General features: G+C 53.9%; 5 protein-coding genes across 7 annotated transcripts; 1 reads left to right on the top strand and 4 right to left on the bottom strand.

Annotated features, from left to right (window-relative positions):
- Positions 1 to 468: 468 nt before the first annotated feature.
- Positions 469 to 2,046, bottom strand: Stpg3 (sperm-tail PG-rich repeat containing 3). Its single transcript, XM_075984419.1, has 6 exons — positions 1,940 to 2,046; positions 1,702 to 1,853; positions 1,456 to 1,590; positions 1,279 to 1,367; positions 713 to 1,007; positions 469 to 602 (listed from the first exon to the last, which is right to left on the bottom strand). Exons 1-6 carry the CDS (start codon positions 2,044 to 2,046, stop codon positions 469 to 471), a joined length of 912 nt encoding a protein of 303 aa, XP_075840534.1.
- Positions 2,047 to 6,217: 4,171 nt separating this feature from the next.
- Cimip2a (ciliary microtubule inner protein 2A) lies at positions 6,218 to 9,466 on the top strand. Of its 2 annotated transcripts, none has more exons than XM_075985372.1 (7): positions 6,218 to 6,273; positions 7,251 to 7,465; positions 7,564 to 7,826; positions 7,912 to 8,038; positions 8,350 to 8,444; positions 8,675 to 8,792; positions 9,111 to 9,466. In XM_075985372.1, the coding sequence occupies exons 1-7, from the start codon at positions 6,218 to 6,220 to the stop codon at positions 9,197 to 9,199; spliced, it is 963 nt and encodes a 320-aa protein (XP_075841487.1). In that variant the 3' UTR covers positions 9,200 to 9,466. The 2 variants fall into 2 exon arrangements, with proteins under 2 accessions (XP_075841487.1, XP_075841488.1); XM_075985373.1 differs by having other exon boundaries at positions 7,960 to 8,038.
- Positions 9,190 to 11,574, bottom strand: Tubb4b (tubulin beta 4B class IVb). Its single transcript, XM_075985371.1, has 4 exons — positions 11,419 to 11,574; positions 11,009 to 11,117; positions 10,822 to 10,932; positions 9,190 to 10,394 (listed from the first exon to the last, which is right to left on the bottom strand). Exons 1-4 carry the CDS (start codon positions 11,473 to 11,475, stop codon positions 9,334 to 9,336), a joined length of 1,338 nt encoding a protein of 445 aa, XP_075841486.1. The 5' UTR covers positions 11,476 to 11,574; the 3' UTR covers positions 9,190 to 9,333.
- Positions 11,575 to 16,580: 5,006 nt separating this feature from the next.
- Slc34a3 (solute carrier family 34 member 3) lies at positions 16,581 to 21,170 on the bottom strand. Of its 2 annotated transcripts, none has more exons than XM_075984420.1 (12): positions 21,086 to 21,170; positions 20,754 to 20,840; positions 20,171 to 20,299; positions 19,934 to 20,077; positions 19,742 to 19,853; positions 19,459 to 19,654; positions 19,208 to 19,300; positions 18,993 to 19,074; positions 18,716 to 18,883; positions 18,505 to 18,621; positions 18,310 to 18,434; positions 16,581 to 17,045 (listed from the first exon to the last, which is right to left on the bottom strand). In XM_075984420.1, exons 1-12 carry the CDS (start codon positions 21,168 to 21,170, stop codon positions 16,581 to 16,583), a joined length of 1,803 nt encoding a protein of 600 aa, XP_075840535.1. The 2 variants fall into 2 exon arrangements, with proteins under 2 accessions (XP_075840535.1, XP_075840536.1); XM_075984421.1 differs by having other exon boundaries at positions 18,993 to 19,063; positions 19,203 to 19,300.
- A 2,800-nt stretch (positions 21,171 to 23,970) lies between these two features.
- Positions 23,971 to 24,441, bottom strand: Rnf224 (ring finger protein 224). Its single transcript, XM_075984422.1, has one exon. It carries the CDS (start codon positions 24,439 to 24,441, stop codon positions 23,971 to 23,973), a length of 471 nt encoding a protein of 156 aa, XP_075840537.1.
- Positions 24,442 to 25,483: the final 1,042 nt, after the last annotated feature.

A 25,483-nucleotide genomic window follows, 5' to 3' on the forward strand; every position in this document is an offset into this window, starting at 1 on the left:
AACTAGTTCCTCAGCTCCACAAGCAGCCTGACCCTCAGGAAGACACTAGACCTTTGGTGACATATCTGGATCAGGTTGTCCCATGTTGTCACAGGATCCTTTTTCTATTCTGTCCTAGGTCAGGACACTTAGGGTTAGTTCCCAGGCTGCCATTTCAAACCTGAAGAAAAGGGCACCATGCAGGAGCAGAGAAAGCCAGGGATATCAGGAAAGCCAGAAATACGCAGGAAGCCACATATTCAAAACAGCTCATTGGGCAAAGGATGGGCAACCAGGCAGACCAGAGATCACAATTCAGAAGAATCATTTGCATCTCAGTATAGTGGGGGGAGGGGAGCTCTCAGAAGACTCTTCTTGTTGCACAGTGTAAGCCAGAAGAAATCAGAAGAACAGGCTGCAGACAGAATTCCAAAGGAAGCCAAGGAAAACCTCAAGGAAGGTCAGCTTTGCAATCTATACCCGTTGGGCCTACAGTGTGCAGAAGGGGCCTGTGTCGTGCCGCTTGGGTCTGCGCACTCCTTGGATGACTACTCCAGGCGGAGACGGGAAGCGGGAATTGTAGCAGTCTTCCACGTAGTATGCAGCCGGACCTGGGGTTCGGGCTGCAGAGAAAGTGAGCTGACCCTAGTCCTTACCACCGCACCATCCTCATGCGCCCCAAGCCCCACTCCACCCTCAGGCAGACCAAGCCTCTTTTCCTAGGCCTCCTTACAGGAGCTGGCCCAGGAGACAAACGCTGGGGAGCGACTCATGGAGAAGGCAGGCGAACGTGTGCTCTGCATACGGAACCCAGGAAGGATGTTATAGGTGTTAGGGCTGGGTCGCTTCTCGCCAGAGGGCTGTGAGGCAGTCAAGAGTGGAGCATAGGTAGCGGGACCTCGGGCTCGTAGCATCCCTGGACGTAAATGACTCTCTGGTATCTTGACAGCGGAGCTGCGTCGGCGTCCAAAGCTGAAGGCCGGGAAGGCAGGCTGGCTCAGAGGCCTGTACTCGGCGGGTGATGGCCACTGTGAGGAGTCAGAAAGCGACCTGGGGCTGCAGCCTCCTTGCTCAGCTTTACCCTATCCTCCAGGCCTGACCTGTGTTTTTGTGTTTGATCCCCAGGGTCAGCCCATCACCAGGCCCAGCCACGTAGCTCCTCCCTCAAGCCTTTCTCACAAGCCCCCTGACCCCTCCTTTCCTCGTCTCCTCCTCACCTGCAACACCCCCATCTTCCACAAGGCGTCCCCTAACCATCTTCTCCCACCCTTCCTCTACCTGGCCCTACACAGCGTCTACCTTTCGCTCTTGGTCGAAGTCGGTCTTCTGCAGGAAAGGGCTTTCACTTTGGAACCACAAGGTCTGCCATGCCCTGCGGCCACCACCCTCTGCAGTGGGGTGGATAGTTGGTGGGGAGGTCTTCGGGGCAGGAGGCCCCCATTCCCCAGGTATAGGCAGGGTTGTGGGAACATGCACCTCGGCCAGGGTACTTGCGGCCCATGCTGTAATGGGGATGTGGAGAGGACTCCCGCAGAGACGCACTGGGCACCTCATACGCGGTGGGACCAGGGACATCCAGGTCAGTCAGGATTGGAGGGCGTCGTTCCAGGACTGGTACGAAAAGCAAACTCTAGACCCATTTCTTCCCCAAAAGTTGCTTTCCTCTTATCCCTCCCCATACTGGCCTGGGACGGGAGTGAGGTAGCCGAGAATCTCACTCACACAGCTCCTTCAGGGTCCCTGTGCAGAAAGCTGAGGGCTCTTTGGGGGCAGCCATTCTGAAGCCACTTGGGGCCCTCTTCATCTTTGGGAGCCACATCTCATCCCAGACTGCCTCAAGCTCCTGGTCCCACCATAGAACAGCAGCCTCTGGCCTGCAAGGAAGCCAACAGCCACTGTCCACCTTTCTTAGTGGCCTTTCCACCCTAGTCCCCGCTTCCCCACCACCCTCTGAAATTACTGGGTGGGATGAAGAGGTTGCTGACTCAGGGGCCCCCGGGTCCAGTGTTTGCCTCCATTGATGTAAAAATTTGCCAGGAATTTCACAGCCTTCTGGTCAAAATTCATTCTGAGTCTTGGGGTTCTCTTGCTAGAGGGCACTGCTGGGCTCTGTGACCTCACTGTTGGGTATGCCCCTCCCCTCTGTTGCTGGGAGCTCCCTAGGAAAGAAACATAGTCCAGATCAGGAGGGGCTCCCCTACAGGGCCTCCATCCTCTGCCCCTCTCACTACCTGTTGAGACCGTCACCCAGGTCAGCTTTGGTCCAGACGGGCTCTAACCTGTCTCCCAGCCCTTTTCCCCTCTCCTGGGAGCTCATCTGCTCTAGCAGTACTTCTGGGGGGTCTGGGGCCCCATGCTAGGTGACCAGGGGGCAGGGCCTGTGAGTACCATGCCAAGTCCTGTAGCATGGCTAGGTGTGTGAGTGAGGACCAGCTAATAGGAGAAAGACAGTCAGGAGGAAGAGGAGGAGCTGCTGCCCCTGGAGCAAATCCTGGCCCGGGGAAACAAAGCTGAGTAACTCAGGCCTGGCTTCAGGATCAGGCCAGTTCACTCAAGGCTAGTTATAAGCGCTTGTCTTCTGCCTCTGCCTGCAGGTATGGCGGCCAGAAGGCCAGAATGTATTAGACAAACTGGGTTGTGCCAGGATGATATATATATATATATATATATATATATATATATATACAAAGGATTACTGAGCCTGAAGGAGCAATGACCCGTCTGGGCACTAAGGCCCTTGCAGAGTGGCCTCTGACTTTGACTGGTCTGACTGTCCCAGCCCTGACCTTGGTCCCAGCTCTTCCTAGGCAGAGCTCAGACAATACATACCTTATCCACAAAGCCTCCCCCAGCCCTCTTCTATCAGGACCGGGCCTTTCTGGAGGCCCTTCCTGGACGCTCCCTTTAGCACTGGCCCTGACTGGCACTCTTCTGAATAGATGGATGGAGACGTGAGGAAACACGTTTCATTTGGACAAAGGGAGCCTTCTCCTGCATTGTGCAGTGTCCATTGAGAACACAGTTGATGGTGTTAAGGTACCTGGTGTGTAGGGATTTGTTGCCGGTTAGGTGACTCCAGTTTCTCCCGGCAATAAATTCTGCTGTGGGGATATAGATAGATGGCTCAGTAAGTAAAGCACCTTCTATGCCATCATAAGACCCTAAGCTGCATGCCCAGTGTCCACATAAAATCCAGGTGTGTGCCTCGAAACCATGCCTGGAGTTCATCTGTGAGACAAACCATATCTCAAAAACAAAACAAAACGAAACACCTTTAATCCCAGCACTCAGGAAGCAGAGACAGGCGGATCTCTGTGAGTTCGAGGCCAGCCTGGTCTACAAGAGCTAGTTCCAGGACAGGCTCCAAAGCTACAGAGAAACCCTGTCTCGAAAAACAAAACAAAAACAAAAAACAAAAAAAAGAAACAAAGACAAATGAAGGTGTGGAGCAGTTGAGAAAGAATCCCAACATCAGCCTCTGGCCTCTAGAATACACACTCATACTGCTGAGGAGCTGGCCATGATGGCCTACACCTGTAATCCCAGCTCTTGGGAGGCTGTGGCAAGTGTGTGGCTACAAGTTCAAGGCCAGCTTGGGCTGTGTAGCAAGCAAGCAAGCAAACAGATGTAGCTGTGATGGTGTCAAACATGTATCTTTTCTTGATTTCATATGTATGTATGTGTGCCACATGCAAGCCTGGTGATGTGGAGGTCTGTAAAGGGCATCAGATTTGCCTAGAAGTAGAGTTACATTTGGCTGTGAAACTACCATGTGGGTGTTGGGAACTGAACCCGGATCTTCTACAAGATCAACAAGTGCTCTCAGCTGCTAAGACACCTCTGGTCCCCGCCACAATGAGTTTCAGAGCACTCATTGGGGTGGGGGGAGCAGTGTCTTGTTTAGACGTGCTCTGTAAGCAAATTGTGCTCCAGAAGGTGTACCTCAGAGACCCACATTAGAAACCTCCGTTACCAGCATACGTCAGCATTAACTTGATTCCGTACAACTTTTGTGTTTAGAGGCTATGAGTTTGTTTTGTTGTCAAACATTTGTGTTTACATTTGCATTTTAATGTGGGGGCTAATTTTTTTCTATTTATTTATTTATTATGTATACAATATTCTGTGTGTATGCCTGAAGGCCAGAAGAGGGCGCCAGACCTCTTTACAGATGGTTGTGAGCCACCATGTGGTTGCTGGGAATTGAACTCAGGACCTTTGGAAGAGCAGGCAATGCTCTTAACCACTGAGCCATCTCTCCAGCCCCGTGTGGGGGCTAATTTTTAATGTTTTATTTCATAAGATTTTTTAAGAGATTTTTTTCAATGAGACTGTGAAGCAATTACCTGAATTTAATTTATTGAGGTTTTTGTTTTTGTTTGGTTTGGTTTTCCAAGACAGGGTTTTTCAGTGTAACAGCCCTGGCTGTCCTTTAGCTCACTTTGTAGACCAGGCTAGGCCTGAACTCACAGAGATCCGCCTGCCTCTGCCTCCCGAGTGCTGGGATTAAAGGCGTGTGCCACCACCGCCCAAGTTATTTTTGGTTTTTTTAGACAAGGCTTTTCTGTGTAGCTCTGACTGTCCTAAAACTCTAATCTGTCTGCCTCTGCCTCTTGAATGCTGGGATTGAAGGCATGTGCCACTACTGCCCAAGCTATCTTTAGTATTTTTAATTCTCTGTGTGTGTGTGTATGTGTGTGTGTGTAGGTATGTGCCCTTGAGTGCATATGCCCACAGAGGCCAGAGGTGTTGGATTCCCCTGTAGCTAGAGTCATGATATGCCTGATATGAGTCCTGGAAATCAAACTAGGGTCTTCTGAGAGAGTGGTCTTAATCTCTGAGCCATCTCTTTAGCCCTTCACAAGTCTCTTTTGTGCACTTATCTGTCTAACAGCTATTGCAAGGTTTAGTCTCCTCCTATCATTGTGTATGCAGATTTGACATGGAGTAGAAGCTGCTAATTTTTCCCCTCCATGTTATATTCACTTGTATGGTTAGAAAGCTCTTTCTTCGAGCTGGGAACAGAGCTCAGTCTGTTTTCCACGCATGCTTTTTGGGCTTCGGTTTGGATCACCAGCTCACACAGAACGAGCTTGTCTTGGTGGCATGCTTGGGCCATTCAGATGGGTCAGTGGATAAAGGCACTTGCCACCCAAGCCTGACAATCTGAATTTACACCCCAGAACCCACATGGAAGAGATAACCAACGCCCTAAAGTTGTCCTCAGACCTCCACGGAAGTGCCATAGCACATGTGTGCACACACGATTAAAACATCGCTTTGTGAAGCAAGGGCCGGGGAGGCACTGGCCAGCCTCAGACCCCAGAGAGAGCCTGCCTTAGAAGACAAGTTTGGCGGTGGTCGGGAATGCTAGAAAACAACGCTGGGCCTTGCACCTGCACACATCTGGACAGGGCTGCACATGTATGCAAAAAAGGGTTTTTGTTATTAAATAGGGCTTTATTTGCTAAAGTGTATTAGTGGAAGTCAGAGGACAACTTTTGGGAGCAGGTTCTCTCCCTTGCTGAGTTCCTAGGGTTAAACTCTGTCTACTAGCCACATGACGAGCATTCTTTACCTCTGAGCAATCTCACAAGAATCGAAGAAAGGTTTTTTTTTCAATTTTTTGTTTATGTTCATTGGTGTTTTTGCCTGTATGTATATCTAGGAGAGGGTGTCAGAAACCCTGGAACTGGAGTTATAGAGCGGTGTGTGTGAGCAGCCACGGGAATTGAATCAGGGTCCTCTGAAAGAGCAGCCAGTGCTCTTAACTACTGAGCCATCATCTCTCCAGCAGAACAAGGATTTGTTAAGTATAGAAATTAATGTCTTACTACAGGAGAGCAAGCCTATTGGAGAGTCCACACAGCTGTCATCTGGGAAGCCTGACTCAGTGCTGACTTCATCAGTGGAGAAGGACTAGGGTAAAGAGCACCACCATGAAGGAAGGACTGCCTGTCAGTGGGTCTTGGCCCACCCCTTCCCAATCTGGTCCACCCCCTTCCGATTCTAGCCCCTGAGCTCTGGGTGAGTGGGCTTCCTTCTAGGATGCCCTGCCTTGCTTCCTACCTGGTCTTTGAACCAGAGATGCTGTGAGATTGGGAGCACACACAGGGTTAACAGATGGCTGGGTCCATAATGCTGGCCCCTTCACAATGGTTACCAGGCAACAGGTCTCTTTTCAGGGAAGAGGTGGACACAGAAAGGCCTGAACCAGCAAGGGCGGAGTCAAAGCAAAATGACAGCTACTCAGAAACACAACCTCTTCACTCCAGAACCCCACTACATCCCTGGGTAAGAGCTGGGAGCTCTACAGAGAGGGGCGGGGGCTGGGGAAGAGGGCTGAGCAGTAGGGCTGGGGTTTAGCCTGGACTCTAGGAGGCTGAGGACCAATGCTGAAGAGACCCAAAGCCAGGGTTACCAACGAGTGGAATCGAGACCACCAGGGCTGAAGAGCTCTAGGACGAGAAAACTCTGAGGTGGAGCTGCAGATGAAGGCACAGATGAAGGCCTAGGCCTTGCCTTTCCCTGTGGCCTCAACCTGAATGCAGTAGTAGGTGGCCAGTTTGTCTTTCAAGGCCAATCTGGCAGCGACTGGATGAGCAAATGCTGGACTTCCTCTCCGTAGGAAGAGGTGATTTAGAGATGGAATAAGAGTAGTCCAGTTAAAAACAAAAACAGACAAGGTATTGCCCAGAGGAAGGGTGCCTGGCATGCATATGCAAAGTCCTGGATCTGATCTCCAGCACTGCAAAATAAATAATAAAAACCTCCAAAGAAAAGTGTGTGTGCATACCTGCCCAGACCCAAGTGCAACATGGGACATAAAATAGGGAAAAAAACCTGAAGGACCTATACTGCCTTTCAACACTGATCACTGTTGGAAGCATCAATGGGGTGAGGGAGATTGTTGAGAATGGCTGGGCGCCAGGCTGGAGAGACGGCTCTATGGTTAAGAGCACTTGCTGGTCTCGCAGAGAACTGAGGTTCAGTTCTCAGCATCCACATGTTAGCTTCACAACAACCCGTAACTCCAGTTCCAGGGCATCCACCACCCTCTTCTGACTTCCACGGGCACTAGACACACATGTGGTCCACAGACATACACGCAGGCAAAGCACGTATACACATGAATGAGAGACTTGCTGGGTGTACGGGTTCACTGTGAATAACAATCATAGCAGTGATGGAAGTGCAGACCTGGCGCCTGGTCAGACTTCATCTAAGTGAGCAGAGACCAGGAGTGGCACCTCCCTTGCTTCTCTCCACAGCTATGCTGGTTTCTATCCTCAACTGCGCTACCAGGTGGGGAACACCTATGGCCGCACCACGGCGCAGTTGCTCACCGATCCCAGCGTACAGAAGAGCCCCTGCTCTGTTCTGTCACCTATGTCCAAGCCCAAGTTCATCGAGGACTTCAGTAAACCTAAGCCACCGTGGATTCCCTGCAGGGACCTGACAAGGCCTTACATCCCCCACTATACCAGTGAGCTTCAGGTCCAGGGTGGGGCCCCATCCAGCCCTGCCTCCACTGGGGCTCCACCCTCCTTCCTATATGGCTCAAAAGCTGCCCTGTTTGCACAGGTCTGAAACCCTACAAGAACTTTGAGATCCTGGGCCAGCCCCCACGCCAGGAGGTGGACACCCAGGGGCCACCACAGGTAGAGAACATATCCAGACAAGTTTCACTGCCTGCAGACTTCATGCCTTATCCTCCCTACCCACCATTCCCTCCAGGCAGAAAGGCGGAAGCTAGAGAACTGGGACATCCAGGTCTATTGTTGGCGTATGGGGAAGAGGCCTGGAAGAACGCGGCACCTATTCAGGAGAGCCCAGGGAGGTACCAGGTAAGTGGAGACACCCTGGCATGGGTCCTCTGTCTCCAACACACACTGGGGTGCAAACTGTGTAATTTGTACTTCCCTGTTCCAGCTTTACCACTGCAGGAGGGATGAGTACCTGCCTCCACATCCCCCGCAGGAGACACTAGATGTGGACAGGTACCAGCGACTACCCCAGCTGGACCACCCCAACCTAATCCAACGCAAGGCCATCTCAGGTATGTGCTGGGTGCCTGAGCTCTTCCCTGTGAGGTTCCAAGGGCCAGAGGAGAAGGTGAGAATAACAGGGTTTGCCCCCTGGGCTCCTTCCCACCCTGAGAACAGAGTTTGGTCTCACTTAATTCTTTTTACCTTGACCCAGCCTAGCTGCTCCCGCGTGGAGCTAAGTTTGGCCCCAAGAGTCAGCAATCAACCTTTAGGGATGGATGGAAGGGCGCAACAGCTAATGTTCAGTCTGGCACACCTGGGAGAATGTAGATTATGCCCGGAAGGCAGCCAGGGAAGAACCCTGACATCCACCCATCTCCAGGCTATGCTGGCTTTGTCCCCCGGTTTGCCTGGGTGATGGGGATGAATTATCGTGATGGAGTCACACAAGCTATGGATGAGTTTGACAAGAACCAGGTAGGAAAACATGGGTCTACCTGAGGTGGCTCAGCTAAGTTCTGCTTCCACTCCCACCTGTAAGCATCCATTCCCAGGTATTATCCTTAAGGCCCTTTGTTGAGGCTTGGGGCCTGATCACATCCTAACAAGATCTGATTCCCTACCTGGTCAGGGGGGTTTGGGTGGTCAGTCAGATGGGTCACCAGTGTGGGAGACAGGACCTGTCAGCTCGTATCCATTTCCTCCAGTTTACGTTCAGACACCCAGTCTGTGCTCTGGGTGAAAGGCTGCCCAGGAGCCACTGGCCGAACACCACCATCTACCGGAACCAAGGCCTGATTCCTTTCTACATGGGCTTCATCCCATGTGAGTACAGTCCCAGCCCGAGACCCAATACCCACTTCAGAAGGACACCGAACCTATGACAGGGTCAGACGGCTGGGGGTCCTGTGTCACCTGCCACATTTGCTGATAATCAGCTGTTGGCCTACTGACCAGAGTCCTAGTTTTGTCTTGGATTAACAACCCAGTCAGTCTGGTGCCCACCGGCCCTTCCCGTTAAAACCCAAGGCCAATAAGGTCCCTCCGTGCCTATTTAAGAGGGTAACCACGAGATGTAGAGAAGCCGCTGTTCAGAGCCTGTACTGACCTCTCTCCACCGCGCTGGACTTTTTTCCCTTGCAGCCATGCAGGACAACTACGCACTGACTTTTGGTAACAGCACCCGAAAAGCCTATCAGAAGGAACTGGAGAGGCGAAGCCACACACTATGAATTTCTTTAATGGTGGTATCTGTACAAATGATGTCAGGACAGGACAGCAAATGCACAGTGGACATGGCTAGCAGACAGATGTGAATGAATAAAGAGTTCACACTGCTCCCATGCTGTAGCTGCTTCCCACAGCTCTAGGCCACCTCCTCCTCAGCCTCCTCCTCAAACTCGCCCTCCTCCTCAGCTGTGGCGTCCTGGTACTGCTGGTACTCAGACACCAGGTCGTTCATGTTGCTCTCAGCCTCGGTGAACTCCATCTCATCCATGCCCTCACCCGTGTACCAGTGCAGGAAGGCCTTGCGTCGGAACATGGCTGTGAACTGCTCGGAGATGCGTTTGAACAGCTCCTGGATGGCAGTGCTGTTGCCGATGAAGGTGGCGGACATTTTTAGACCCCGAGGTGGAATGTCGCAGACAGCTGTTTTCACGTTGTTGGGGATCCACTCAACAAAGTAGCTGCTGTTCTTGTTCTGGACGTTAAGCATCTGTTCGTCCACCTCCTTCATAGACATGCGGCCCCTGAAGACGGCAGCCACCGTCAAGTAGCGCCCATGGCGGGGATCACAGGCGGCCATCATGTTCTTGGCATCGAACATCTGCTGAGTGAGCTCAGGAACGGTCAGGGCCCGGTACTGCTGGCTGCCCCGGCTGGTCAAGGGGGCAAAGCCAGGCATGAAGAAGTGCAGGCGAGGGAAGGGCACCATATTTACAGCCAGCTTCCGTAGGTCAGCATTTAGCTGGCCAGGGAATCGCAGGCATGTGGTGACCCCACTCATGGTGGCGGACACTAGATGGTTCAGGTCACCATAAGTAGGTGTGGTCAGCTTTAGGGTTCTGAAACAGATGTCATAGAGTGCTTCGTTATCAATGCAATAGGTCTCATCAGTGTTTTCAACGAGCTGGTGCACTGAAAGGGTGGCATTGTAAGGCTCAACCACTGTGTCCGACACCTTGGGGGAAGGGACCACACTGAAGGTGTTCATGATTCTGTCCGGGTACTCCTCCCGGATCTTGCTGATAAGGAGGGTACCCATCCCAGAACCAGTCCCCCCGCCCAGGGAGTGGGTCAGCTGGAAGCCCTGCAGGCAATCACAGCTCTCGGCTTCCTTTCTCACAACGTCCAACACCGAGTCAACCAGCTCTGCGCCTTCTGTGTAGTGCCCCTTGGCCCAGTTGTTCCCAGCCCCACTCTGACCTGCAAAAGAAAACAACTGGTCACTAACTAGGTATGTGCCCAAGAAGCCAAACAGTGTGAGACTGTCACCTCTAAAATAAAGTGACACCACAGCAACCTACTGCGTAAAAAAATAAATAAAAGAGGGCGAAAACCAGAGGTAGGACAGTAAGACAGTATACACTCTCCCGGGCAGCTCTGCCAATCTTCAAGGGCAGCACAGGGGACCCCCCGCCACCAGGTCAGCTTTGCTCACACTCTACCAGCAACTAGCCTACTGGCAGACAGACCTTTCTCCCAAAGCTGCTTTCGACCAAGGGATTGAGTAACTAAGAAAGCAGAAAAGTGTTACACCTGGGCAGCTAGTCAGCAGAGACTTTTAGGTCAGCCCCTTGACCTTTGAGCGTCAGGGTTAGCAAGCTCCGCCCATACCCCCCGCCGTACTCACCGAAGACGAAGTTATCAGGTCTGAAGATCTGCCCGAAGGGCCCGGAGCGCACTGAGTCCATGGTGCCGGGCTCCAAGTCCACGAGCACGGCTCGGGGCACATACTTGCCACCTGGTGGGACAGGGGATCGTCAAGCGTGGTCAAACCGGAGGAGTGATCGGGAGGACGGACGGGGCAGAAGTCTTACCGGTGGCCTCGTTGTAGTACACGTTGATACGCTCCAGCTGGAGGTCGCTATCTCCGTGGTACGTGCCGGTGGGATCAATGCCATGCTCGTCGCTGATCACCTCCCAGAACTGCAAGGGACTCGGGCGTTAGCTGAGTCACGGCGGCCGGTGCGCTCCAAGGCAGCCCCGCCCCGGATGGGTGCGGCAGGCCCTTCCCCCCACTCCACCCCACCCCCGTCTCCAAAGTGCCCGGGCGACGGGTCCCTAGGGCCGCGCACGGTCCGCCCCCACCGCCCCCACCCACCAGCTCCACGTCCCGGCCCGGAGTACGCCGGTAACCAGGAGGCAGTGAGAGTGTCGCCGCTTCCGCCATCTTCCCCGGCTGACCGTCCCCGCAGGCGGCCGTCCCCGCAGAACCCTAGCCGCCTACCTTGGCGCCAATCTGGTTGCCGCACTGCCCAGCCTGCAGGTGCACGATCTCCCTCATGGCGGCGGCGACTGCGGAGCGACTGCAGAGCACGAACAAACAGGGAGGAGCAGGCGCACAGAGTGCTACAACCGACGCTCTACCAGCACTTATATACCCCTCATAGCCCGCCTTCGCCAGCCTAGGATTGGGCTCCCAGAACGAGGCCAAGAAGCACCCTTGTATGATTGGTTATTTTTCCGTCAATCGAGTGGTCTAGGGCCCGCCTTCCCAACAATATACGCTCGTTATTGGTCAGTCCTGACTAGGGTTCTCCCTATCACAATCCCCGCCCTGACGCCGCAGTGCTCAATTCATTGGGTGTTTCAAATGATTGATTTGCAGTCCCATTGGCTGCCTCCTGGGAGCACGCCGAAAGCCTGATACTATTGGCTGCGCTGGGTTGGCGTCCTGGTAACCGCCGCAGTGCAGCGCGCGGGCGGGACGTGGAAAGCAAGCTTCCGCCCGAGAGGGCGGGGGCGTCTCTTTAGAGTTTTGTGGGCTCGGTTTGGTTTGAGAATCCCGGTGCTGCTACTGGGGAGAGAAAGGGCCCAAGGCATTGCGGTCCGGGACACATTGCGGTCCAACTTTGGGACTTTGAAGATGAGGCGGATTGCAGCCGTGAAACAGCAACAGTAATAGGATCCGGTGGAGGCGCTGGGTCCTCCCGGGACGCACTGGGCAGGCGCGGGGTCTGTTTGTTCCCGGGAGAGCCCTCCCTCCGCCCCTTCGGCTCCGCTCCGTGTTGTGGAAACCAGTTGGCCTGGAGCCTGTCTCCTTGGAGCCCTCGCTCCAAGTGCACGCACAGCTACATGGAGACTGCAGGGCCAGGCATGCCTGGCCATGACTCTATGAGAGGGAAAAACAAACAAACAAACGGACAGAAGTAAAATTAAGTTCCTGCCCTGTAATGAATCGCTTAGAGAACAATACATTTATATATTTCAGTAAGTTTTTTTTTCTTCCTGATGTGTCAGGTTCAAAGCATCCCCTACCCTCAAAATGGCAGTGCTGACATTTTCCTAAACTGAAGGACTTGGCCAGGTAAACAAGCCTAAAAGAAAAGTAGATCTCTTAAGGTGTTTTTGGTTCACGAGGAACTACCTCCCTTCACCTCCCCCAAAATCAACTGTGTCATGGGCGGTAGTTGTGAATCAATTCTTTCCTGCCATTTGCTCTTTTCCCCCTCACCCACAATGGCCTTGGCAGTTTGATCCCCAATAAATCTTTCTGCCCACTGAGCAGACTAGTTCAGTTGTTCTCTGTGCTGTCGTTTATACAAGGCGGGGTCTTTTAAACTGTAACCTGGAATACAACTCAAAGAAATTCTGCCTTAGCCTCCAGAAGGCAAGAATTCACAGGCCTTCCCATGACTGGCTTTGTAACTTTTTTTTTTTAAAGGAATATTACAACTATGGGCTCTGTCCCAGTCCAGCAACCAGGCTTCTGTAGTTCTAGCTTTTGGTATGAACGACCTTCAAAACTAAGTGTGTTAGGCAATCCCTATGACCAACAATGTCACAGGGAAAAATCACCAGGACAAGCAGAATCCTATATCTTATTGGTCATATTTACCATTCTAACCAGTATGCTAGTCTCTAGTAAAGACCCGACTGTCCTGTCTCCTCTCCAAAAGGGTAGTTCAGAAAGGGGGACATGGGTTCTGTTGATCACATGCCTCAGGAGGGCTACATGTGTGTTGTCAGGGACCAGCTTCGACGAACTTCATATGTCCCAGGGTAGGAGCATTGGTATTAGAATTATTAAGCCCCAGACAGTAGTGGTGCAAGCCTTTAATCCCAGCATGGGGGAGGCAAAGGCAGTCAGATCTCTGTGAGTTTGAGGCCAGCCTGGTCTATAAGAGCTGTTTCCAGAGTCAGACAGTGGTGATGCACGCCTTTAATCTCAGCACTCAGGAGGCAGAGGCAGTCGGATCTCTGTGAGTTCGAGGCCAGCCTGGTCTATAAGAGCTAGTTCCAGAGCCGGACAGTGGTGGTTGCATGCCTTTAATCTCAGCTCTTGGGGAGGCAGAGAGGCTGGCAGACCTCTGAGAGTTCAAAGTCAGTTTGGTCTACAGGAGCTAGTTCCAGGACAGGCTCCAAAGCTACAGAGAAACCCTGTCTTGAAAAACCAAAAAAAAAAAAAAAAGAAAAAGAAAGAAAGAAAAGAAAAAGAAAAAAATATTAAGCAAAAGGAACAGAGATATGAGAGAAATAAAAGGCAGAAAGAACACTGGACCACCACAGTTATTTTCTACATGTACCCAAAAGAGGAGGGGGTGGAGCCAATAGACTTCATTAACACGATATAAGGAATAGCCGAGTTCTCCAACCATTGGTCCAGGTGGAGTGGATCCTTCTCTCTACCCAAAATACTAATTAACCACACCCTAGGTCAGGATCTCTTGTTTGTAGCCACACCTATTGTCAACAACTTTGAAAGAGCAATAAAAATAAACTCAAGCTTTGACCTTAGTCAAGGTGGGACAAGCTCCCATCTGCGGACCCCCACAGTGTGTGAGGTGCACCAAGTCATTTTGGGGCATGCTCAGAGTTATCGCAATGCCCGGAGTATCTTCTGAGTTGACTCATCCTTGCAGAATAGCTTGGCTGCCAAGCAGCAGACGTAACCACTAGAATTTCAAAGCCAGAGCATTCATATCCATGAAGGAAGCAGAAGTTCTGAGTTTTAACACAAAGAGCTGCCAGGGCTTCTCTTGGAGATGTTTGGGTCCCCAGTTGGGCAATAGGTATGAATAACCGAGCAAAAGACCATGGCTCTTGAGCATAAGTTCAGCAAGGACAGTGGCTGCCCACAGCTGCTAAGGGAAGATGCTGGAGATTTTCACCATGAACCAAGAGTGCCCCTGTGCTGGTGAGAAAGAAGGCCCCGTAGGACAAGAACGCCTGGAGCCTATAGCCAGAGAGGATGTGCACTGAGCCGGCCAGAAGAGCAGGGAAGCAAGCAGAATGTTCTGTGGGAGCATTGGGTGCCTGTCCTCCCTCCCCAGTCTGCAGCTGTTGGAGGCTGCACAAGGAAGGCTCTGTTTACTGGTGGCCATGGTCCCAGTGGGAGGGTGCATTACTGTCAGGCAGGAGCAGCAGGCAGACAGTCTTTGCGGCCTGAAAGGACCCTGTGGTCAGCTTTTGTGGAAGGCCTTTCCTCACCCCGGAAGGAGAGGTGCCAAGGTGCTTCCCCTGTGGACTAGGCCTCACTGACTCCCTCAGTGGGTCTTCCAGGGAAGCAGGGAACATCAGAGAACACCGGGAGGCTGGGTGAAAGCAGCCTGCAATCAATCAATCAATCACAGGGGTGGGGGAAGCACTGGAGCAGTGCACAGACCTCGCTCTGTCTTTGCTGGAGTTCATCTCTGCAAGTCCTTGGCTCGCAGAGCAGGCAGTCAATCCTCTTGGTTGACAGAGTGACTTCCAGTTGTAGGAAGCCTAGGAGCTGGGGTAGGGGGTGGCACAGAACTTGGGTGACAATAAAGGCTATGGGTAAAGGGGGCCTGGGCTGTTCTGAGAGACAGAAAGGACCACAGAGACACCCACAGTGTGTGTGGAGGATCGAAGGGAATCAGAAAATACAAAGGGGGCTGGACAGATGGTTCAGCAGTTAAGAGCGCTTGTTGCTCTTGCAGAGGGCTCAGGTTTTTATCTCAGTACCTACATGGTGGTTTACAACCATCCATCTATCCATCCATCCAGGCGATCCGGCACCTTCTGACCTCCAGTGGCACTAGGCTCAAGCAGTGCCCATACATCCATACATACAGCCCCCAAACCAAAACAACAACAAAAACACACATATAAAATATGTAAATCTAAATAAATGTAAAAAAAAAAAAAAGGAGAGGATAGGACCTTAGGGGCTATCCAGGTTTTATCTCCCTGAAGGCCATGCCATACCCAATGACCCACAGTGTCTGGCTATGCAAACCTGGAGGTGTCGGGGAGGGGTGCTGGGAAAGGGTTTGGGCCAAGAAAATTCACACAGGTATGTTCTGTGGGCCACATGTGGGCAACGGTAGCTATACAGGAGACAGCTCAACCTGGGGGGCTTGCTTAAGACTCGAGGGTTTTTCTTTGTTGTAACTCACTCGCACAGTTCCGGATCATGAGCTTTGCCGATGACAATCTCGTGTCTCAATATCAAAAGGCTGGACATGCCTGAAAGCAGTAATGGACAGACCCGGAAGGTATCCCTGTCCAGCCCAGGGTCTGATGACTATAACCTAGCGCCTGAGTTTTGGGTGGCTTTTTTGGTGGTACCGTGTGTGGCGGGCGGGGGTGAGCAACCTCAAGCTGCAGGAAACGGTAAGAGGCCTCTGCCTTTTCTCTGGTATCCAGTTACCTTTTGGCTGTAGGACAAGCTTTCCTGTTAGAAAACCAAACCGCCCGCGGGAGGCACAGACGGGGGAAGGAGCCCTCACTATCCTCTCCCAGGGCCTTTCTTAGGCGCTCAGGTGAAGAAAATGGTGTCTAGCCCTTATATCCTTTCACCTAGATGAGCAAGTCCTAGCAGGTTTCCTGAACAAGTTTGGGCACCAAGGTGGCAGAGGTAGGGTGCTGTTTAGGATCCTGGCAGGAGGAAGGGTGCCCCCTGGTGGCTAAGGAGACCATGCCTGACCGAGCTTGTCGGCAGGACGCAAACCTATCCTCTTGAACAACTCGGTAACAGTCATTTACTCTATGGCAGCTCCCTCCACCCATCGCCTGGCAGATCTCAGGTCCCCCTCTCGACGTGAACTTGGGCTCTCTGCCCAGCCCAGCCTTCCCAGACATTCCCCCTCAGCCCGAAGGCCTGTAAACCGGCTGCCACCAACCACCACAGAAATAAACAAGCAGCGGCCTCAGGGGAACCTTAATCCCGAGTCTCCGCTAGGGGCAGCATGGCGCTGCTTGTCCACCCTGAGATAGGTACGTCCTTAGGCTGCCTTATCTGGGAGAGAAGGTCGACACTCCTTGGTAACAGCGCCGTTTATTTGCAAAGAATGGCACGCAGCAGTCTAGGAAGTCCACGCGGAGCCCTTCCCCTCCTCCCCAGGAAGACCGGCAGGCAGTCTCTCCAGCCTCCAGTGCCCTGAAGTTGGTGGAGCTGGGGAGATCGTCTACGGCCCCAACTTTTCACAACTGTTGGGAAGCTATGACCTCTGGGTTCTCATAGCAGTGAGCCACTTTGCTGGTCATTCTGGAGTTGCTGCAAGCACTGCAGGGGCAACACCTAGTCACCAGGCGGTCCCAAGGCTCCAGAGAATGGAGCCAGAGAGGCAGCCAGGCCCAAGATCGAAGACAGGGAGGCAGCCAAGATGGCCGGTGTTTTTGCAGGACATTAATCAGCACGATAAGGAGCACCAGCCCCACCAGAGGGCCTCCCACTGCAGCCAGCACTGAGCCCCCTGCCAAGGAAAGTCCAAAGGCTGCCAGGGGCAGCAGCAGGAAAGTGAACAGTAGGTAGACAATGGCTACCCAGCGGTACTGGGCAGTCAGGTCACCAAAGCGCTTGGCCAGTGGAATGGGTAGTCTCAGGACAGGCACCAGGTACCACAGCAGTATGCCAGCCAGGTTGAAGAAGAAGTGGATGAGAGCAACCTGGTAAGCAGGAAGGGCAAAAAGGGGTGAGGAGCTTGGACCAGATGATGTGGGTCACCTGGGCCTTTTTAAAAATGATGACTTGCCAGGTGGTGGTGGCGCACGCCTTTAATCCCAGCGCTTGGGAGGCAGAGGTAGGTAGGCAGATCTCTGTGAGTTTGAGGCCAGCCTGGTTTACAGAGAGTTCCAGGATAGGACAGGACAGGACCACACAACACACACACACACAAAACAAAACAATCAAACAAAAAGAAATCATGCCTTCCCCTGCTCTGCTCAAGTCTGAAGCTTCTCTGTGGTGTCCTCTGAGTGGTTCAGAGAGGCCACTTAGGATGGCAGGATCCAGCCAGAGCAGACTCATTTCACCCTACAACCCTCCCCCACATTTTAGGAGACGGGCCTATGCCTGCACAAGTGTGTGGTAACATATCCCTCTGCTGTCGGAGACGAAGCGAGGTAGGGTGGACAGGGAATGCAACACACGGCCTTTCTGTAAGTGAGCACAATTCAGAGGTCTGGGAGAGGATGGTTCAGGGTCAGGAGTATCTGAGTGGCAAAGACGATACAGAGGCAAAGATGCAGGTGGCAGGCAGGGAGGGCAAGGCTCGGGTTTTTCCCAGGAGCAGCAGCTAGTGCCAGCCAAGATTTCAGAACCTGATCCTGCCCTAGGCAGAGGGAAGTTAGAGCCAGAGCAGTGGACCAAAGATTAGGCGATTTAGAGAATCAGAGCTCAAACAGGCCTAAGAGTGAGGCACGGAGCTGCGAGATTTGGGGTAGGGGAGACAACTTAGAGGCAGAAACATGTCTCAGCTTAGGTGACATGAAGGGTTAGCAAAGGCGCCCAGGTGAGCAGGCATCCCCAGGATGGGCTCTGGGAAGACACCACACTCCTTAGCTAGTGACCTCGGTACACGGAGGAACAGGAATTTGGGAAGAGTCACATTGGAAGTGTGGACCAGAGGACCACGCTGGAATACCCCAGAGAACACAGTGAGGAGTCCAGGACGGAGGCAGCAGAGGAGCAGTGATCCTTCAAGGGAAGCTGGGGACAGATAGAGATACAAAGATAGAGGGACAAAGAGCAGGGGATGACCACAGGTTATTCCAGGAAAGTCGTCCTGGAAAGGAAGAACCAGAACCAGGGTAGGGCTGCGAGGTGCCCACAGTGTCCCCCTGGATCTGGGGCTGCAGGGCTGTGGTTGGAGCCTGAGGAGCTCAAGGAGAGCTGCCGTGCTGGGAACAGGGAAACGATGGCGGGCAGTACCTGGACTGCGAAGAGCAGCATGTCTGCGGGGCTGGCCAGGGCCGCCAGCAGGGCTGTGGTGGTGGTGCCAATGTTGGAGCCCACGAAGAGGGGGTAGGCCCGTTCCAGGTTGATTATCCCAACCCCTGGAGAAATGCAGGGTCACTAGGGGCTCCAGCCTGGCTCCCCCATCGCCCATCGCCCGCTTTGGCTTACCCATGAGGGGCACGATGGCGGCCGTGAATACACTGCTGCTTTGCAGCAAGAAGGTTAAGCCTGCACCAACAAGGACGGCCAAGTAGCCGCTGAGCCAGCCAAAGGGGAAGGGGAAATCTGTAGGCATGTAGGGTGGAAGGCTGTTGGGTCATTCTTAACTCCACGCCTTACCCTCCATCCCAGGTCCAGGGCCTCTATACACCTCACCTACCCGCATTGATGACCGTTTTCACAGCCTGGGCGATGCGGCCCTGCAGCACAGAGTTGAGCAGCTTAACGATGAGGACCAGACAGGTACAGAGCACCAGCAGAGAGCCCGCCAGCAGGATGAAGCCCACGGCCAGATCCGTGAGCCCCGTGCCCACAAACAGGTGATGGCCTGCGGCGGGGCGGGGTGATGAGTGGGAGGGGAGTCAGAGCAGGGCAGGGGGCGGGACCAGGGCAGGGGACAGGACCTGGGCAGGGGCAGGACCTGCGCAGGTACTCACAGGGCACTCTGTTCTCCGGAGCCACTGTGCTATTTTCCCTGCAGAGGTGGAAGCCACCGCAGTCCTCGTTGCTCCCTTGGGGCTGAGGGACGGGGAGGACTCAGGTCGGGCTCACAGCAGGCAGACAGAGGTTAAAAGGCTCAAGATCAAGCGGGCAGGATGATTTGGCAGGTCAGAGATCAAACGAGGGAGGGATGGGGTCAGAGGCACCTCACCGGTGGTTTCCCCTGGACGTCACACCATTGTTTAATCAGGCTGCCGTTAGTGGTGTTGCCCATAGCACTGCTGGTAATCATGCCGGTATCCAGCTGGTAGACAGAGGGGGCATGATTATGCATCTGGCACTCCTCCCCTCAGCCTATTCCAAGCCTACACCCTCTTCTTGTCCCCTTCCAGGACAGGGCTTCTGCCTCCTGCTCCTCATCAGCCAGGCGCAGGTACCTTCCTATGGTACATCTGTCCTCACCTGGATGATGAGGTGTGTGAAAGGCTGCGTCAGTGCCTTGAGGATATCGGGGGCCTGCCTCCCTGGCTGGAGGCTAGCAGCACCCAGGGCCAGTCCACTCAGCCTCTCTAATGCTGCCGTGGCGCTCTCCAGTGGCAGCAATACCAACACTGTGAGCCAGTTGAAGATGCCATGCACAGCCGAGCCGCTGAAAGCCCTGCAGTCACACAGGGCAGGCTGGCTGTCTGAGCAGCCTCTACTGAGGCCAATACAGACCCAGCCTGGCCCTTCGGCCCTGACTCACCTCTGGAACTCCTCCCGGTCCCCTGACTGCGCCATCGAGACCAGGGTGCTGGTGATGGAAGTGCCCACGTTGACGCCCATGATGATAGGCACAGACATCTGGACAGTCAGCACTGTAGGGGTGCCATTTCAGCAGCCCTGCCTGTTCGCCAACCCACCCACCACTGCCCTGGGAAAAGGGAGGTGTACTCACACTTAGAGGCCACCATGCTAACCACAATAGAGGAAGATGTACTGGAACTCTGTACGAGGACTGTGACCAGCACACCGATGACCAAGCCAGCCACGGGGTTGGACAGCACCACATTGTCCTTGAAAATGTCTCCGGCCATTCTGCCTAATCCCCACAGAGAGATGCGCTGAGGCTGCCGAGGGCTGCCGTCCAGTCCCCTTCCCCGTCCGCACCTTGGCCTCCTGCCTGGTCACTCACTGCCTAACAGCTGGAAGGCGGAGCCGAGGATGTCCAGGGAGCAGATGAAGAAGTAGAGGTTTCCCAGGAGTCCACACGCCTTGAGGAAGCCGATGACCACCCCGTGAAGCCTGCTGGCCGTGCTGACCTCTAGAGACACCAGAGAGAGCTTATTTGACCAGCTGGCTACTCCCCAGCTACAGCACCGCCCCACCCCACACACATTTTGTTCCCTGTGAAGAGGGGCCATATTTCCTGTCACCTCTCAGACAGAACACAGGATCTCCCTTCTGTCTCATTGGGCAGGAACCCGTGTCCTCCTCTGGTGCTCACCAGGGCAGAGACTATGTCCCCCTCCTTTGTCCTCCCTTGTTCCTCTGCCTTGTGAATAAACCCATGACCTTGGAGGGGGAGTCCCAGAACTGAAGCCATCAGCAGGGAATAAAAGGAAGACCTGAGGCTGGGAGGGGAGTTTTCACCCCATCTTAAGCAGATGAAGGTGGGTTTCTATGAGGTGTATTCCACCAAGACCCAGCCTATACTCTGCTAAGAAACGGAGAGCCAGGGGCCTGCCTGCGCGCTGCCTCATCATCCACAAACCTACCTTTCAGTTTGTCAGTGTTCTTCTGCTGAGGGAAGGCACAGGGGGCTGTGCCTCCCTCCTCCAAGCCTGGGATAGAACTGGAGGTCCCTGCAGGGGTCAAGTCAGACAGGGCTGTTTGTAGAACCCCTCTCCAAGGAGGAGGACCAAAGGAAACCAGAGGTGGAAGGGGCTGGGGCACAAGGGGCCACAGATGAGGTCCAGAAGCAGGGAAGGTAAGAGTTTCAGTGAGTCTGGCTCAGGCCAGGGGTGTGAGGAGACCCAAGAACTCTTCAAGCGGGCAGCTAGAGAACCCTCATTTTGCTTAGTGTAGCTGTTCAAGGGGTGCCTGATACCTGCATTTCTCAGATTCCGGTCCACCAGGTCAATGGCATCCAAAGTGGGGTTGGGGAACTGGCCACCAGCGAGGGAATTCGGCATCGATTTCAAGCAAAGAGACCCAGGCCCAGTCCTGGATTTGCTAAGGGCAAAGCAGGTAAGAGCTGGTGATTCCTCCTACTCCGCCTCTATCCCACCCAGCAGTCTAACGTCAGGCCCCTGACCTGAACCTTCAGCCGCAGCCCCGTGCCTTGCAGGTCTTGGTGGCTCTCCCTTCCCTCTGACCACAGAGAGATGGCTACTGTGACCTCAGGTGACTGTCAGGCGAGCCCAGTTTAGCTTCAGGGGGCAGGAGACAGGAGCCACGGGATCCCAGGCTCCCTTACTAGTCTTGGCTGAAAAAGGATTTGGCAGTTGACTGAGGGCACAGGGTTCTTGGGCACTACCTGGAAGTAGCCAGTAGCTCGAGAACCCTGGGATTTCTCCTATCAAGTGTCAATGAGGACACTCCAGATGGTCCCAGCTTAGACTTTGGTATTTGATACCAAACAGGTGACGTCCTTGCTTGATAAGAGCCCCGCCCCACCCCACCCTCAACTTAGGAGCAGGGCTTCGGAACCCCCTGCCCATACCAGATCCCTTCTATCTGTTCTGGCCCCATGCGCCTCTGGGTCTGGAATTCTTTGCATCCTCCTAGTCTACCCTGACCCCTCCCCCAGTGCTTGGGCCCAGGCCCAGGGGTCCTTTGTGTGCCCTCCCTTTGGCCTGGTCCTAGGCTCTTCTCACTTGCTCTAAGGTCCTAAGGGTTTCAAAATGGTGCCCAAACCCTGAACCTGGCTGGTGGTCACTCAGCTCTCGTCCAGTGTCCATTAGCTTGGTCTAGCTCTGGGAGCTCCTACCTGCATGTGTGGTGAGGGGCACCAGCGGGGAGGAGGCTCAGCGGGAGCAGTTGCAGGTCAAAGATCTGCCCAGTGCGCACATGACCTGCTGTGTGTGGAGCCCCATTAATGTTTACCCAGGAGCTGGGGCCCCCAAGGGGAGACCCTGCCTGGCCCCGAGGCCTTATTCAGACCCTTGTCATCCTACGGCTAGGAGTTCTGGGCCCCCAGCCCAACTCTCTTGGGGTGGCACTTCTCCGAGGGATGGGCAACAGTTGGCCAGGAGCATAATAGAGCTAGACACGGCAGGCAGCCACCAGTAGGCATCGGATACATTTAATGGACACTCTACAGCACCCAGGCAGGACACGCTCATTCTAGCTAAGACTGCCTAAGGACCCCAGGAGAACGTTGCCCTCCTCTTTCTCTGTTCCTCTGTGTTCTGCAAACCTTATCATGATCGTCTGTGCACCTGACAGAGACAAAAGGGAAGCCCTTTGCACCAGGTGGGTGTGGAAAACGGATTTCCTCAGGTGGCCTGAGAAGACCCAGGCCTTCAGGTCAGCAGATTCAAATCTGAGGTTAAGGGTGGGGCTAGATCCAGAAGGGCTTTCAGTGGAGGCCGGTGGGGATGGGGGGGGGCGGGACATTGGTCTCTACCTGCAAAGATGGACGGGAGACGGTAAAGCCTTCCCCATCCTACAGTGCTCATCACCTGAACCCTATCTGAATATCTTTTCCCAGATGAGTGTTGTTCTGTGCCCATGTGCATGTGAAATGTCCCGGTCAGTCTTGTGGGTCAGTCCGTTTCCAGCCCCTGGATGGGGACTGGGCCATTCCCTGCAAGCTATTTCCTTAGGGGCCCTGCAAGCTCCAGCACCCTGCTCTGCTTACTGCCCAGCGTTGTCCCTGGGCACCTGAGGGACTTTGCCCAGGGATTAAGTCTTCTCAATGTCTATTCAGCAAATTCCCTTTCCTCCCCATCCTAGGAGGCCCCTCCCAGGGGCTCCTGAATATAGCTCCTTCCTAGAGGGATGGAGTGTTACTGCTTTGGCCTGGGGGTTGTCATTGTCAGTAATCTGTAACCTCTAGCACCTACAGAAGGTCTGGAGTTTTTTTTTTTGTTGTTGTTTTTTGTTTTGTTTTTGTTGTTTTGTTTTTCGAGACAGGGTTTCTCTGTAGCTTTGGGGCCTGTCCTGGAACTAGCTCTTGTAGACCAGGCTGGCCTCAAACTCACAGAGATCCACGTGTCTCTGCCTTCCGAGTGCTGGGATTAAAGACATGCGCCACCACCACCCGGCTCAGGTCTGTGTTATTATAGTCACCAGAGGTAGGAAGAGGCTGGGAGTCTTAAACTAGGATGATGAGCTGTGAGACCTCAGGCTAGACCCCTTGTCAGAGCTGGCTGCCTATGGCAGCCTTCTTTGATGCCTGTCAAAGAGGAAGCTTTGGGCTGTAGCAGATCCTCTCAGACAAGAACCTGGCTCATGGCAGGAGCCTGGTGACCACAGTTGAAGAGATAAAACACATAGACTCCAGGAATAGAAGAGGTAACCTGCCCTCCCTCCTGGCTCATACCACTGAATGTTTACAGAGAGGAAGGCCTGCTCTGAGGCCAGCCACTCATGGACAACCATATCCTGGACCAGTCCAGACCCTGCACTCATCCCCACAGACTCTTAGGAGCCATTTTCCGTGCTAGGTCCTGGGTTTACAGGTGACATAGACAGCAGAATGTTGACTAGCCAAACAAAGTTGCAGGCTAGTTTGGGGTATGGAAATCCCCTATAGACTAGTTAAATGGAATGTCACCAGCCTATTGTGGAACCGTGGTCACTGATTCTGACCTTAGGCTATGGCTTGAGATGTCCCTGGTCAGGGTGACACCACTCTGTTGCGTCATGTAGGACTATAAGGAGGAGGCCCTGCTCGCACGCTGTTCAGTCTGAGCTGTGTATGGTCTATGGCTCCGCGGCAGGGAAGCCGCTAGCAGTTTTCTTTGTGCAGGTGGAGATAGCCAGAGTTTAGACCTCAGGGTTCCCCAGGGGATACCAGCACAGTCTTCCCCAGCCCCAGCAGCAGCATCCAGGCTGAGGAAAGTGGGGTTGGGGGCCCAAGGTGGGGTAGAGTCCAGCCGGCTGCTGAGTGACGGTAGTGCCGACTTTGAGGGGGACCGAGGACCTGGGTTCTATTCTTGATGGTTTCCGTTCAGCTTTGACTGCCAAGAAGGCAGCTAAGTCCAGGTCCAACATGGTCACCCCTCCACGGGGCATAGGGGTACTTTGACGGCACTGTGGGCAGGGGATCCAGTGCTGCTCGTGGGCTGGCGTGTCCAGCCGCCGCATACATGCCTGGCAGAAGGTGTGGCCGCAGTAGAGGCGGCGAGGCAAGTGTATTGAGAGGTCATAGGCAGAGTAGCAGACGATGCAGTCATTCCGTGGGGTCGTCAGGGCTGCCCCTTCCTCCAAGGCTCGGGGGCCTTCAGGCTGCAGCATCCTAGGGAGAGTATGAGGGAACTAACAGGGCAACCGCACAAGCTACAGTTCACCTCTGCCCACCTATGTGATGTTTTGGTCCATGCTGGCCCCCAGAAAACGGAGGACAGTGACATGGGACGGTAAGTCCCTACACACCTGGAGGGAAGACGGTGCCTTTGGGCTAACACCAAGCCTGGGCCTGTCTCTTGTTGTTGTGGCCATTGGCTGAAATAGCATCCTATCCCACTGTTGAGACCCACCCCTTGCCTCTCCGAACCCCTGGCTTCTCTTACCTGCATCCACTCCACCAGAAAGATATTCCCAGCTACAGGATTGCAGAAGGGGATGGGGACCTGGGACACTTCATGGCTCCCTCCCTGGGCTCGCATTACTGGCCACATAGGCAAGCGAGCAGGAGGCAGGTGGTGGCTGCGTCAAGTGAGAGTGGGCTCCCCTTTCAGCCACAAAGCGCCTGCAACAGGATCTGCTGCTCCCTGCTCCCTGCACTGGGCAGGAGATAAGGTGAGCCAGCCCCCTGAAGGATGAACCTGCCCAGACCACTCCCCCCCTGTAACTCCCAGAGACCTGGCTTTGTCTTTCTCCACTCTAGGTGTCTCCGGTTTATGGCCTCCCCATTCTTGAACCCTTCTCCCAGGTCTCATCTGATCACCCCTTGGTAATGTTTTCCACTTTGGCCTCCGCTCACATCACCTCCCAGGGAACCTACCCCCGCCCCCCATCAGCTCCATGGTGGGGTGCATCTTCTTGCTAATTTGGTCACTTCTCAGGATCACCTTCCTCCCCACCTAGACTAAGTCTATCCTGTGATGTCACTGGAAGTAGCCCGCCCATCAGGCCTGAGGTGTGATGATCTCCCTCACACAACCATCATCCCAGAAGCCCCCACCACCCCACACCCATGCTAAGCATCTCCCAGTTGACCGCCTACCCGACCCTCAGCCTCTACAATAGTCCAGGGAAGTGGGATCCCTGTGATGAGGACTGGAGAGGAGACAGCACAGAATTAGGGAGACCCCTAATTCTGCACACAGGGTTGCTA

This window comes from Microtus pennsylvanicus, chromosome 9 (assembly GCF_037038515.1).
Source record: "Microtus pennsylvanicus isolate mMicPen1 chromosome 9, mMicPen1.hap1, whole genome shotgun sequence".
In the NCBI taxonomy this organism is placed as follows: Eukaryota; Metazoa; Chordata; class Mammalia; order Rodentia; family Cricetidae; genus Microtus; species Microtus pennsylvanicus.

Coding starts and splice junctions, on each gene's coding strand:
- Stpg3 (XM_075984419.1), bottom strand. CDS start 2,046: ATGAATTTTGACCAGAAGGCTGTGAAATTCCTGGCAAATTTTTACATC. Junction 1,591..1,701: donor AGGGACCCTGAAGGAGCTGT/GTGAGTGAGATT, acceptor TTTTCGTACCAG/TCCTGGAACGACGCCCTCCA. Junction 1,368..1,455: donor CCGCAAGTACCCTGGCCGAG/GTGCATGTTCCC, acceptor ACCCCACTGCAG/AGGGTGGTGGCCGCAGGGCA.
- Cimip2a (XM_075985372.1), top strand. CDS start 6,218: ATGACAGCTACTCAGAAACACAACCTCTTCACTCCAGAACCCCACTAC. Junction 7,827..7,911: donor AGAGCCCAGGGAGGTACCAG/GTAAGTGGAGAC, acceptor TCCCTGTTCCAG/CTTTACCACTGCAGGAGGGA. Junction 8,039..8,349: donor CCAACGCAAGGCCATCTCAG/GTATGTGCTGGG, acceptor ACCCATCTCCAG/GCTATGCTGGCTTTGTCCCC.
- Tubb4b (XM_075985371.1), bottom strand. CDS start 11,475: ATGAGGGAGATCGTGCACCTGCAGGCTGGGCAGTGCGGCAACCAGATT. Junction 11,118..11,418: donor GCAACCAGATTGGCGCCAAG/GTAGGCGGCTAG, acceptor AGTCCCTTGCAG/TTCTGGGAGGTGATCAGCGA. Junction 10,395..10,821: donor ACCTGATAACTTCGTCTTCG/GTGAGTACGGCG, acceptor TTTCTTTTGCAG/GTCAGAGTGGGGCTGGGAAC.
- Slc34a3 (XM_075984420.1), bottom strand. CDS start 21,170: ATGCCGAATTCCCTCGCTGGTGGCCAGTTCCCCAACCCCACTTTGGAT. Junction 19,301..19,458: donor TCACACACCTCATCATCCAG/GTGAGGACAGAT, acceptor TCTGTCTACCAG/CTGGATACCGGCATGATTAC. Junction 17,046..18,309: donor TGCTGCTCTTCGCAGTCCAG/GTACTGCCCGCC, acceptor CCTGCTTACCAG/GTTGCTCTCATCCACTTCTT.
- Rnf224 (XM_075984422.1), bottom strand. CDS start 24,441: ATGCTGCAGCCTGAAGGCCCCCGAGCCTTGGAGGAAGGGGCAGCCCTG.